This window comes from Myxine glutinosa, chromosome 11 (assembly GCF_964187855.1).
Source record: "Myxine glutinosa chromosome 11, kmMyxGlut1.1, whole genome shotgun sequence".
Taxonomy (NCBI): Eukaryota; Metazoa; Chordata; class Myxini; order Myxiniformes; family Myxinidae; genus Myxine; species Myxine glutinosa.
This window is the reverse complement of record NC_136271.1, coordinates 23,375,053-23,389,160: the sequence shown is the minus strand read 5'-3', so window position 1 is coordinate 23,389,160 and position 14,108 is coordinate 23,375,053. Positions and strand designations below refer to the sequence as shown.

The 14,108-nt window shown below is 42.4% G+C and overlaps 2 protein-coding genes across 2 annotated transcripts in view; both read left to right on the top strand.

Annotated features, from left to right (window-relative positions):
* The first annotated feature begins 283 nt into the window (after positions 1-283).
* LOC144894172 (uncharacterized) lies at positions 284-5,302 on the top strand. Its single transcript, XM_078786255.1, has 4 exons — positions 284-515; positions 640-1,827; positions 4,917-5,076; positions 5,218-5,302. Exons 2-4 carry the CDS (start codon positions 648-650, stop codon positions 5,300-5,302), a joined length of 1,425 nt encoding a protein of 474 aa, XP_078642381.1. The 5' UTR covers positions 284-515; positions 640-647.
* A 122-nt stretch (positions 5,303-5,424) lies between these two features.
* LOC137436488 (cyclic nucleotide-gated channel beta-1) overlaps positions 5,425-14,108 on the top strand; it is a 64,840-nt gene continuing 56,156 nt past the window's right edge. Inside the window, exons 1-3 of the mRNA XM_078786254.1 lie at positions 5,425-5,468; positions 8,590-8,717; positions 12,882-13,052. Coding sequence (XP_078642380.1) covers positions 5,425-5,468; positions 8,590-8,717; positions 12,882-13,052 — 343 coding nt within the window. The remainder of the gene's footprint in view (positions 5,469-8,589; positions 8,718-12,881; positions 13,053-14,108) is intronic.

Sequence of the window (14,108 nt, the reverse complement as noted above, 5' to 3'; positions counted from 1 at the left end):
GGGGTCCGTTGGTCAGGCAGTGAGTAAATCGGCTGCGTGTAAACACTCGGAACCTCTTCTCTGAAACTACACACACAATTTTGATTAAACTTGACCACAACCTTCATCACCTGTGATTTACCAAAGTTCATTCACAGCATTAAAAAAAAAAAAAATCAGGGGTTTGCTTCCCAAAATAGGTATTTACTTTCTTCTGCGTTACATATTTCGTCCACACCTACCAGTGGTTACCTGGTTTTATGAGGTGAGCCCAGGGGCATTGCCCATATTTTTTTTTCTTGCTGGGTCGCTGTGCTACTTGGTGATTATTTAATTTATTTTCTTGAATATGGATCAGATTCTTCCCAACTGCAACCGATATTTTGCATCTGATTTGTAATACAAATAATATCTCAACATGTTCACATTTGATTACTGTATTAGCATTATTAATTGGCTGCATTTTACCCCAGGAAGGAAAGGAACGAGGCAGAGTGTCTTTTCTTTTTTTTCATCTCTTCATCTCCCATGAGATGGTAATTGTCATTTATTTATTTATGCATCAAATAATGGGGTGTTCATTCTTGATTCTTTAATACCAATTCATTTTCAGCATTAATTAATTTTTATCTACCACTCTACCACCCCTCCCTCCTACAGTATGAACGATGGACAAAAAGCAGCCAACGTCTGTTCGTCACACGAAAGAGCCTGCATTGAGCCGTAGCACACCGTCAGTCGCATCAACACACACCACGCAACCAGCTGCATCAACGCACACTACACCAACAGCTGCATCAGCACGCACTACACCAACGACAACAACAGCACGCACTACACCACCAGCTACATCAACACCCACTAAACACGCAGCTGCAACAGCACACACTACACCGCCAGCTGCATCAACACCCACCACGCAACCAGCTGCATCAACGCACACTACACCAACAGCTGCATCAGCACGCACTACACCAACGACAACAACAGCACGCACTACACCACCAGCTACATCAACACCCACTAAACACGGAGCTGCAACAGTACGCACTACACCGCCAGCTGCATCAACACCCACTAAACACGCAGCTGCAACAGCACACACTACACCGCCAGCTGCATCAACACCCACAAAACAGGCAGCTGCTACAGTACGCACTACACCACCAGCTGCATCAACACCCACTAAACACGGAGCTGCAACAGTACGCACTACACCGCCAGCTGCATCAACACCCACTAAACAGGCAGCTGCAACAGCACGCACTACACCGCCAGCTGCATCAACACCCACAAAGCAGGCAGCTGCAACAGTACACACTATACCACCAGCTGCATCAACGCGCACTAAACAGGCATCTGCAACAGTACGCATTACACCACCAGCTGCATCAACGCGCACTAAACAGGCAGCTGCAACAGTACGCACTACACCACCAGCTGCATCAACGCACACTAAACAGGCAGCTGCATCAAATCTTACTAAGTCACCATATGGATCAACCCGCACTACACTGCCAGTCATATCAACCCAAATCAAAGTGGCTGCTGCACACACCGGAATTAAACAATTAACACATGATACACCACCAGCTACATCAAGTCTCAATTCCCCACCTTCTGAATCAACCCATACTACCCTGCATGTTCCATCAACCCGCATCACACGCCCTCCAAAATCAATCCGGCCTCTTCCACTCGCCACTTCAACATACTCTGCACAATCTCTAGAATCACCTGGCACCCTTCAGCCTCCTGCTTTTCCTCGATCCATCCATCTGCCACCTGGAAGTTCTCAGGATGGATTCTTTAATCCAGCCTTTTCGCCCGACGCTCCTGTCCAACAAGGTGCACATTACAAACACTTGCTGTACAACGGTGTAATACACTGATTGCTGTGCTTTAGCAAGTTTTCATGATCCCAGGTCCATTTGAAACTTGGGACTCACAGCAGGTGGGCTGCTAGGATCTTCAAGTAGTTAGACACTTAGCAGCAAAGTGCTGCCAAATAACAACCTTTTAAAGAAATATGTCATAGGTGTGATGTTTATGGCATTCAATAAAATATCAAGTCTGTCATGTTCCATGCCTCTTTGTGATGTCTTTCTCACTGTTTAACTTATTTGGCTGTGCTCGCATTAATCTTGTTTTAATTCAATGTACCGCATGCTTCAGCACATGCTCTTCCAGGATTTATATAAATTTCTTTCTTCGTTTAAGTGGGAAACCACTATGGCCTGTTCTGTGAGAGTTGTGGCCTCTTGGTTGTGATACTGCATCTATAGCCATATCACAGCTCATCATGCACACAATTTATCCTTAATTGCCTCTCATCAGAATCAGGTGAAGACTTAGCTGAAGAAAAAAACATTTATTTAATCTCTCAGTCCTTTGCTATCATTATCACAGTGATCACAACTACCACCTCATGGTCAGAGTGCCTCAACTATAATATAGGCTTTTATCTTTTTTTTTTCCTTCAGCCATTATTGACAGTTAGCCTCTACTCCGAACCCCAACATTCGCAGGGGATACATTCCTGAAAAATACCGCGAATGTTGAATCCGTGAATGTTGGGGCATCGTTTCAATGGGGAAAAGGGGGTAGGTTCCCGGCGGTTCGTGATTCATAAGTGAAAATTTTAAAATCATACGAACACGAATGCACATCATTAGTTTCATTTAAAAATACATTTTACAAGAACAAAAACAGCAGCTGCTGTTTCCAATTTTTATTTAAGATTCGCTACATTAAGATGTGGGAGATGGTGGGTGGGGATGTTGTATGCACACGTTCAGCTGCTTTATGTGTGACGCATGCAAAATGCTTTTAGAAGTATGATTTGCATGGCTGGTGGGAAATGGCTAATGCGTGGCTGGAGATGGTTTTATGCATGACGCATGCAAGATGCTTTTAGAAGTGTCATGGGCATGGGCACGGCTGGTGGGGGGAGTTTTTGCACCTGCGAATACGCGAAGCACAGGGCCACGAATGTAGGAGCACGTCACATTTTACGAACCACCAATATGTTGAATCTGCAGAATGTCGAATCCACGAATGTCAGGGTTTTACTGCACTTCAGTTTTGCTTTCACAGAGGCCTTTGCATGACAGATACATTTTCACAGTTGTCTAATCCAGTAGTTGCATACCAAAGGAGGACTTCAGGTAATGGTTGCACAAAGTGCAGAAAATGTGAAATTATCTCCCTTGGACTGACATACCCCAAATACTGCATTTTTCTTTTTGATATTAGTGTAATCTATCTATAATTCCATTAATCTCTGTGTGTTTGTATGTGTGTATGTGTGTATGTGTGTATGTTTGTCTGTGACCGCTGTTTCTCGACAACCACGGGTCCGATATACTTTAAACTTGCCAGGTATATTGCTGGGGACCCGAGGATGTGCCTTTTCAAGGTTTCATATTAATCGGACAAGTACTTACCGAGCTATGGCGATTTCTTTACCAAACACTGCAAGCCGTTCGCTTTGGACCAAACCATTGCATGTAAATAGAGGGGGGGGGTTCTGTGGTCGTTGCGAATGGACCAAACCATTCATGTAAATAGAGGGGGGGGGGGGGTTCTGTGGTCGTTACTGCCACGTGGTTTCAAAGTTTTTTTTTGTTGTTGTTGTTTGCACGCATGTTTTTTTGCACCCACGTACGGGCACGCCCTAGGATGTTTACACACACACACCCCTACACAAATTTTTTTTTTTTTTGGCAAGGAACGGGCACCCACGTACGGGCACGTCCTAGCTTATATATAGTACGGGCATGCCCTAGTCTATCTATAATTCCATTAATCTCTGTGTGTTTGTATGTGTGTATGTGTGTATGTGTGTATGTTTGTCTGTGACCGCTGTTTCTCGACAACCACGGGTCCGATATACTTTAAACTTGCCAGGTATATTGCTGGGGACCCGAGGATGTGCCTTTTCAAGGTTTCATATTAATCGGACAAGTACTTACCGAGCTATGGCGATTTCTTTACCAAACACTGCAAGCCGTTCGCTTTGGACCAAACCATTGCATGTAAATAGAGGGGGGGGTTCTGTGGTCGTTGCGAATGGACCAAACCATTCATGTAAATAGAGGGGGGGGGGTTCTGTGGTCGTTACTGCCACGTGGTTTCAAAGTTTTTTTTTGTTGTTGTTGTTTGCACGCATGTTTTTTTGCACCCACGTACGGGCACGCCCTAGGATGTTTACACACACACACCCCTACACAAATTTTTTTTTTTTTTTTTTTTTGGCAAGGAACGGGCACCCACGTACGGGCACGTCCTAGCTTATATATAGTACGGGCATGCCCTAGTAATTATAATTTTGCTAATTATATGTTATTGTTATTGCTCACCTTCACTCCTTCATTCCTCTTTTCTCCCACCTCTGGAACAAACTCCCTCACTCTCTTCAATCCCACTCCACCCTCCAGGTCTTTAAAACAGCTGTTCACCACCATCTCTTATCCTACTTGGCACCCCCATCCAAAACCTTGATCTTTTCTACCCCCGCTAATTTCGGTCCCCTTGTGTTTTATACCTCTCACCCCCCCCCCACCCCCCCTCCCCTTCCCACGCCTCCTGCCCCCAAGCCCTCTCCCTCCCACACTTCTCCCTGCTGTCAAATGTTGTGGTTGTGTGCTTCCCCTTCTCTCCCCATCTTGTCTTCCGCTCCCTCTTTTTGTATATTTTGTTTGTCTGGTTGATTTGTTTGTGAAATAAATGTTAGCTCTTTCACGAGCCTAGATTCAGTATACAAAAAAAAAAAAAAAAAAAAAAATGACTTCTTCATTCATTTTGATAGCAGCATGGGTATACTACTATATACCTCATAAACATTGTTTTTTGTACACTACACATCCTTGAAAAACAGGGAAATGAGAATCGGAGAGGCTGATGATTGCACATCCTTTATTTTCTGATCACCATAGTCACACAGCCCTCTGTGAGTGTGAAGAATGTGGACTCGGAGGGCGAGGTTGGTGCTGAAGCTGAATCGGATGGTGCTCTAAATCTGATTCATGCTTCACAGAGCTCCAACACTGCTCGGCAATGTCTCACAGTGCCAAGCCAGACCCCACAGGCAAACAGGTAGGAATACATAACAGCAATTTATATCGTCCTTTGGTCAGAAAAAAAAACAACTTTGGTCAGAAACTGTTTGAATAAAAAAAACAATCTATTTTCATGCAAACATTTGTTTGTTTTACTACGAATGATTGTCGTTGACAGCCAACAGGAATCAGAAGCTTCAATGAATAACAGCGAATCAAATGAAAACTCATTCCGCAGGCGAGTAGCCTATTCTGATGTATGATAGTCTGTTACAGAGCGTCGGTGCTGCCAAAGCAGTTTCTTGGCAAGGTTTATACTGCGTCTGGGTGGTTTGCCATTGACTTCCCAGCAGTAGTTCAGGCAGGAATTTGTAGTTTGTTCATGATGGTGGCAATAGATCGCCTATTCTTCGCGAAGGACACCATGGGGTCTGTAACATCCACAAACTAATGCCGGCCGGTGGGACGACCAGTTTAATGGCACCTGTTTCGCTTTGGGAATAACTGAACAGGACCCTATTAACCAGTTTGCTCCCAATCACATGCTATGCATACAATTTCCTCTATGTATTCCCCCCCTCAAAAGTGAACTGCTGAATTAACTTATCACTGGAAATTCATCAAGATCATAGTCTTGTCTACCTTGATGGAGTGTAACTAAATAACAAACTAGAAAGTGCAATCAGAGATTGCAGGCCCTCGCCAGGACGTGTTTTCAGTGGTTTTTAAGGCTTTTGTGTTAAAACAAATAGCATCATCATTAACATATGTTATTCCACATGGAGAGTTCTTTATAATGAGCCATGTTTCAATTTTTTTCTATGCAGCACTTTCGGAGATGAAAGAGGTGCAAATTTTTACGGTTTTTCCAAGGTGGCGGCCGAACCACGTAACCGATGACATCATAATTATCATTTAAAAATCTAAGGTGGAGGTGCACCTATGGTGAAAATTTCCTGCAATCGGACCAACAGTTGTAGAGAAAATCATATTTATTCTGTGCGGACAAACAAACAGACTCAAATGCAATACCCTCTCCTCTTGCGAAGGTAACAATAAAGGCGTATGCTTGAATCACAAATAAATAAACCAAATGCATATCAAACCATAAGAACACTTGGGAGAGCCCCTACCTTCAGGCATCCCACTAATAGGCTGAACAGGTTGAACAATTTACGTTTTGTATACCTCTGATAGGCCAGATCTAGATCCGTACCTGAACCAAAATCTAATCGGCTTCTTATTGTCACCTACCCAACTTATCCACCAGGTTTTGTCTGAATCCGTGCACAACTCTTTGAGATATTGTGCTATATATCATTTTTGGCCCCATCTTCTCAATGGTGAAAAATCACTTTAAACATTCTCGGATGTAAATCTAATCAATTCATCCTTGTCACAAACCCAACCTGTCCACCAAGTTTTGTCTGAATCCGTGCACAACTTTTTGAGATATCCTGCACACAGACAAACAGACAAACAAACACAGACAAACAGGGATGAAAACATAACTCCGTCCACCTTCAGGAGCGGAGGCAATCACTGAGTTATTGAAACAATATAATTCACTTAATACCTCGCATTCCATGTACATATTTGGAATATACAGGGTGTTTCATAGAAAACGCAACCCAAAGTTGTTTTTCCACTTTTTATATTTCCATTGAAACGACATGAAACTTGTACATAAGAATCTTTGTAATATGTAGAATAAAGTAACACGCAAAAACGAATCGAGTGATTTCAGAAGACAGTTCACAAAACATGTCCTAAATATCCGCCCTGCTGCAGAAGGCTCAAATGGATCCTCCTGGTGAAGTTGTCGATAACTCGGCTACATTCCTGAACAGGAATAGCTTTGATTGTTGGTGACAATTGCATTTTTGAAGTCAACAATAATCTGAGGTCTCCCCAGGTACACTCCATCCTTCAGGTAACACCCAAAATTAGATAAAGAAGTGAGAAAGTGAGGTGGGTTGAAAATATAGAAGTGAGGTGGGTGGAGGTTCCAAAAATGGGGCATCCATTCAACATCTGTCCTTCTAGAGATGAATCGATCACTGAATTTCTGTTGTACCTGCTGTATCGATCTGTTGGAAGTGTGAGGTGTTGCCCCATCTTGCTGAAACCATTGCACAGCCCTGTCGATGTGGCGCTTCCTCGCTAATGCAACCCAGAACTTCGGGATAACTTTCAAGTACCGTTCAGTGGTTACAGTTGCTGATTTCTCTTCTTCACCTTGGAATTAGAAAGGTCCAATGATGCCAGATTTGCTTATGGCAAACCAAGCAGGGCATTTCTGGCTATGCAATGGCCTTTCAATAACTTAATCAGGAGAAGTAGAACCCCAAAACACGTTTTAGAGTTAACATGACCACTTAAAATAAAGTAGGCCTCATCAGAAAATCACACATTACTAGATTTGGATCCCTATGATTTTTTTCCTCAAACCATTCACACATCGTCACACGAAGTTGTTTATCATTGTCTGTTAGGTTTTGCTTCACTTGTATCGTATGCGATACATGTACACGTTTAGTGCTTCAGGATTATCAGTGTACTTGATAAAGATAAGTTCAATTATTGAGATTGACGACAGCGATTTATTGGGCTCCTCAAAACTGCTTCATGGACCGCTTCAATGTTTTCTCGTGATCTTTCAGTCCTCGGGCGACCAGACTTTGAGCAATTTAATTTTGTACTGTCCCGTGGGACTGAAACCTCTATCAATCGAAAAAGCCTGGTGTTGGCTTGGGATCCTAGGATCCTGAGTTCGAATCCCGGTCGATCGTTGAATTAACGTCAGGGGGGTTGACTCGGCCTGTCATCCTTCCGAGGTCGGCAAATTGAGTACCAACTCACTGGCAATTGGGACAATGCATTAACGGAACAAACGCGCTTCCAGAAAAATGATGCGAACCAGCAGCCGCAGGCTGCATACAAAGCAACAACGACATCAATCGAGAAATAGCAGACTTATCTGGGGCTAATCTGGTCTTGAACTTCTTTCTGAATCGTGTTTGAGTCTGTTTAAAATGACTTTGTGGCAAAGTAAGACTCTACAATCAAGATCCTTTGTTCAATTGTCCATGTCATCTTTGAAATTAACAGTATGACTCTATGATGTTTGCAGTTTTTCCTCCAAATGATGCTTCATACAAACATGCAATAGAAAAGAATTTGTATCAAAAAATAAAAATTTCACGTAAATTTAATGGGGTTGCGTTTTTCTTATGAAACACCTTGTATTACAACTAATGTGTGAAATATTGTGATGAATCTGCAACCTTTTTTCCCCCTTTTCCTTATTTTCTTTCCCTTCTAGTCTCTTTCCCATTTATATCTGTCTTCAATGATTAAGATTTGTATCAGAGCCATAAATTCTATATGCTAGCTTTTTATTAGGTTCTTCCTCGTGATAATGTACGAAATGAACTGTGTAAGGATTTGTTTTTGTTCAGTACTTGTTTTCATTATACTATTTTCTATTTTTTGTTGCATTTCTTCACTGTTTAATATGAAAACATTATTTTTACTGCTTCAACAACAGTGCAACTCCAGCACAGGTCACCCACCAATTGAGCAAGTTGACCCAGCGGCTGCGATCTCGCACAGCTAGAGTGAAGCAGAGAATCTTCCACTCGGATGAATCGTCCACAGAGAGCAGCGACAGTGACAGTATGGCACCTCATTGCACTACAACATAATACACCACATTCAATTCACTCACGACATAGAGCTGCAGAAGGAATGGGATATGACATGGAAGCAGTACTGTGATGTGAGGGAGAAGGATGCGAGTTGATGGACGGCTCACTGTTATGGTCTTTAAGAGGGCACTTTTAATCAAAATTATTAATTACTAGGGCATGCCCGTACTATATCTATATCTAAAATTATATCCCCCCCTCTATTTACATGAAATGGTTTGGTCCATGAAATGTTTTGGTCCATTCGCAACGCCAAAGCGAACGGCGAACGCTTTACATGAAATGGTTTGGTGCATGAAATGTTTTGGTCCATTCGCAACGCCAAAGCGAACGGCGAACGGCTTGCGAGTACAGTGACAATCCCCCCGGGGTTTTTATTAGTTTTAAAACATAGTTTAACGCCAACATAGCGCCAACATAGTTTGCAAACGTGAAATAAATGAATACGCTCTCAAATGTGCCATCCGAGGCAGAGTGTGTCCGCCACGTTCGGCACACGCGATAGCTCGCTGCTCTCTGATTGGTTGAATCGTTTTTTGGACATAGCTCGGTAAGTAATTGTCCGATTAATATGAAACCTTGAAAAGGCACATCCTCGGGTCCCCAGCAATATACCTGGCAAGTTTAAAGTATATCGGACCCGTGGTTGTCGAGAAACAGCGGTCACAGACAAACGTACAAACGTACAAACAAACAAACACACAGAGATTACTGGAATTATAGATAGATAACATTATGGATCTGACATAGTTCAGTGGTGGCATTCTTACTTTTGAATGTCAAACCATAGTTAGATTCACGACCAAATTATAAACTACCATCCTGGTGCTTCCTAGGCAGGGTGTTGTATCTGAGTGTGCCATCATTAAATGGGATGTTAAGTTGGTGTCCTGTCTGCTTGCTTTCACTGGTGATCCCGTAGTACTTTTCGAAAAGAGTATAAAATGACGTACCAGCACCTTGGCCAAATTCAAAATTTCTGTCCAAACCTGTAACACCCTGTGACAGAGTGGCGACCTGTAAAGGGTTGGTCCTCTGCAGCCATGAAACACCTTCTGCAGAATTAATGCCCTTGAAGCAGTGTATGATCGTGTAACAATAGCATTATGAAGATAACAGAAATTGTCCAAGCATAATATATAAATAATTTGAAGATACTTGCACTTCTAATCGAGAAATATGCTGGAAAAGAGCAATATGCTGGGCACCTGACAGGAAGAGAAGGGTTGGATGGCCAAGAGACACCTGGCGACGTACCGTTGAGAAGGAAATGAAAGGAATGAAGGTCGCCTGAAATAAAATTACAACATGGGCCCAAGACCGACAAAATTGGGAGGGTTCATAAGAAGCTCCGTATGCCAGGCGACATGATTGGATAATAAGCAAGCAAGTAAGCACTTCTAATCTTGTCGTAAGGCAGAGTTTTTCATTCTTGACATTTGCATTGATATTTGAATATTTTCTTTTCTGACCTCAAACCCCTACCTCTCTGTCATCCACACTCCATCTACCAAACAATTAATCCTCAATGAAAGACTATTATAAGGTTTTATTTCAATTACAGAACACTGTCTGACAAAATAAAATGTTAAATCCATATTGAGAAAAAATGGATCCACAAATGAAAAAAACGTTTAAAAAAAACAGTGACCAACTTGGGGACTTTCCTCCACTCCCATAAGTTCTGATGGACCAGCCCATTCCAAACTAGTCGTATAGCGCAGCCATGTGTATTAAGTATATTCCCAATGGGGAAGGACCATCATGAGACACGAATAAGCATTTGGCTTTCAAATCACCATGGTAACAGTTTATAGTCAGGTCGAGAATTGAACCCAGATGAGACAGTTCAGAGGATAGTGTGCTACTGCTACGCCCTCCTATCATACTTCTTATACAATACATTAGAATTTTGGGAATATTGTCAGTTTTTCATTAGTGGTGGGGGACAGAGGGGAATGTGAGGGAGTATTGCGGGAAGGGGTATTCAGTTAAACTTCATCTTGATCACTTATTGTCAGGTTTACCTTGACTCGAAACACCTAGACCAGCCAAATGTTATTTCTGCCTCATATCCTTTGATAAAGACAATAACAACCAACGAGCACTTCACGTGAAAGTAAATAATGAAAGAATATTGGTTTTCCAAAAACAATAAAATGCAATCAAAGAAGATCAAACACAATAAGAGGCTGTTGGTCTATCAGACATGCTGTATGCCCATGTCAGCTGTTTCTTCTGCAAATGTTTTATATACAGCCTGTGGCTGCTGGTTGCATCATTTTCTGGAGGTGCTGCTGATGCAGTGCTCCCTATTCCCAGTCAGCTGGTACTGATTTTTCCAACCTTGGAAGGATGACAGGTTGAGTCAACCCACCTGGTGTTATGTAATGGCACGACAGGGGCTCAAACCTGAGATTATAAGCCACCTTAACTGTTAAGACAACACCAGGCTTCTTCTGCAAATAAAACAAGATGGTATTCATAGAATACTTACCCTGCACAGTCAACTTGGCACGAGCCAACTCTTCTGTTTTTGAACATTCTTTTTCCTTTGATCCAATATGGCTGCCAGACCACGTGAGCGATGACATCATAAATTTATATTCTCTAATATAATTGTTGCATAGATCATGCTCAATACATTTCAAACTGATCAGACTAAGCGTTGTCCCTGTCGAATTATGACGTCATAATTATGGCACCAACAACGTCATCGTTAACACCTATTCCCCATATGGAGTTCTTTACAATGAGCCATGTTTCAATTTTTTCCATGCAGCGGTTTTGGAGATATAGAGGTGCAACATTTTTCGGTTTTTCCAAGATGGCGCCTGTACCACATAACCTATGACGTCATGATTGTCATTAAAATATTCTAAAGGAGGAGGCGTTCCTATGGTGAAAATTTTGTGCACATCAGACCAACAGTTGCTGAAATTTTTAAAATAATGATCGGATGGATAAGTGTTGTATTTGTCGAATTATGACGTCATAACGAAGGCACCAAAGACATCATCATTAACATATCTTATTCCCCATGGGGAGTAGTTGACAATGAGCCAGGTCTCAATTTTTTCCATGGAGTAGTTTCAGAGATATAGAAGTGTGAAGTTTTTCCAAGATGGCGCCTGTACCACGTGACCTATGACGTCATAATAATCATTAAAATATTCTAAAGGGGTAGGCCCTCCTAAGGTGAAAATTTCATGTCAATCGGACCAACGGCTGCCGAGAAAATGAATTTTTAAAATGCAGACACGGCACACACACGTACGTACGTAACTGAATGCTTTACCCCACTTTGCGCTTCGCGAGCGCAGGGTAATAATAAGAAAACAATTGCAATTGTGCATGCAACTGCACACAAAAATGTACAGTACTTGTTTTAATAATCTGTGTCAGTTTTTGCCAATTATTGGATTTGTGCTTCTTGGCCTAAAATGGTCGATATAGCATTCGTTATTCTAGATCTTTTTCAATGTCATTTTAATACCCGGCAAATAGTGACTAACGTTGCTTAGGAATCTGAGCCTGGTGTTGGCTTAGCGGTTAGGGTGCTGGCTTGGGATCCTAGGATCCTGGGTTCGAATCCCAGTCGATTGCTGAATTCAACACCAGGGTGGTTGACTCAGCCTGTCATCCTTCCGAGGTCGACAAATTGAGTACCAGTTCACTGGTGATTCCCTATGTGTGCTCAAAGGTGACTAACAGGGTTGGTGGCAGGAAGAGCATCCGGCTGTAAAACATTGCTTCAAAAAGGGGACCACGGTGCCCGAAAAAAGGCCAACCCCTGCTCTGCGGGGGAAAATGGCCTCTAAAGGTGGTTCTTCTTGTTTCTTAGGAATCTGAGAAGACCAACTGCCTGCAATTGATGTCTTCCTTCCATGTTTCAACAAAACAGGGATTTGTGTTTATGGAGGATATTTTCTAGATTGGAGAATGCTTCCTACATACGTATTTCTGGAAGAGACGCCGATTACATACATTGCTATATCCATAGGCAAAACAAATGACTAACAACTTAAATATTGGCTCAATGCTTTGCAAGTGCATAATATTCTATTGTGTCGAAAGAACTCAATATTTTAGATATACTGCATTTGTTTCGTTGTTTGATTCTTGTCTCCAGGTACTGTGAAAAAGATAAAACCAGTGATTAAGGAAGAATCTCCAACCAAACAAGCTCGACAGGTCCCAACAGCCCCCAGCCTTGAAGAGCCAGGGACAGACGGAGGAGCCACAAGAAGAACCTGGCACTTTCATCGCCCTCGTTTACCAGCCTCTATTGATCCTTACACAGGTGGGTGGGAGTGAGAGAGATCTTAATAAATCCTCCAGCTTACTGACTGCCTGATTAAATGGCCATACAGATCATCCACCGTGAAGGTTTGGACCCTTCAAACCCAGAACCTCTCCGAACAGCAATTTCACAACCTTAGTTTACAAATGGCATAATCGGTATATGCATTAATAGAACTAGGGCATTGCCCGTACTATATCTATATCTAAAATTATATCCCCCCCCTCTATTTACATGAAATGGTTTGGTCCAAAGCGAACGGCTTGCGAGTACGGTGACAATCCCCCCCCTCTATTTACATGCAATGGTTTGGTCCAAAGCGAACGGCTTCCGGAGTTTGGTAAAGAAATCGCCATCGCGTGCACAAACGCGCAGGAAAGCGAATGAATCGCAAATTCGGTTTTATTAGTTTTAAAACATAGTTTAACGCCAACATAGTTTGCAAACGTGAAATAAATGAATACGCTCTCAAATGTGCCATCCGAGGCAGAGTGTGTCCTCCACGTTCGGCACACGCGATCGTTCGCTGCTCTCTGATTGGTTGAATCGTTTTTTGGACATAGCTCGGTAAGTAATTGTCCGATTAATATGAAACCTTGAAAAGGCACATCCTCGGGTCCCCAGCAATATACCTGGCAAGTTAAAAGTATATCGGACCCGTGGTTGTCGAGAAACAGCGGTCACAGACAAACAGACGTACAAACGTACAGACGTACAAACAGAGATTACTGGAATTATAGATAGATGTTCATGAAATTGTGAAAACGTGAAACCTAACAGTACAAAATGCAAAAACATGAGATTAGGCAACACAAAAACATGAGTTCAGACAAAAAGACAACCAGGATATTAGTGTAACCATGAAATCGAAAAGTGCAGTCACGAGATTGGATGTGGAATGGACTCAAAACCCGATCCTGCATTGAGATTCAGTGGTGCATGGCTTGGACTGCCATTCCCTGTACGGCAACCCATTCTGGGACGTCTCCTGCCTATTGGGGTGCTTTATGCTCCAGCACATTGGCATTTGCTGCTGGATGCTCATCCACCTGTCAT

What these genes read in the sequence shown, in the direction of transcription:
- LOC144894172 (XM_078786255.1), top strand. Translation starts at nt 648, where the DNA reads ATGGACAAAAAGCAGCCAACGTCTGTTCGTCACACGAAAGAGCCTGCA. An exon ending in CGACGCTCCTGTCCAACAAG is followed by an intron (nt 1,828 to 4,916) that starts GTGCACATTACA and finishes TGATCACCATAG; the next exon opens with TCACACAGCCCTCTGTGAGT. An exon ending in CAGACCCCACAGGCAAACAG is followed by an intron (nt 5,077 to 5,217) that starts GTAGGAATACAT and finishes TGTCGTTGACAG; the next exon opens with CCAACAGGAATCAGAAGCTT.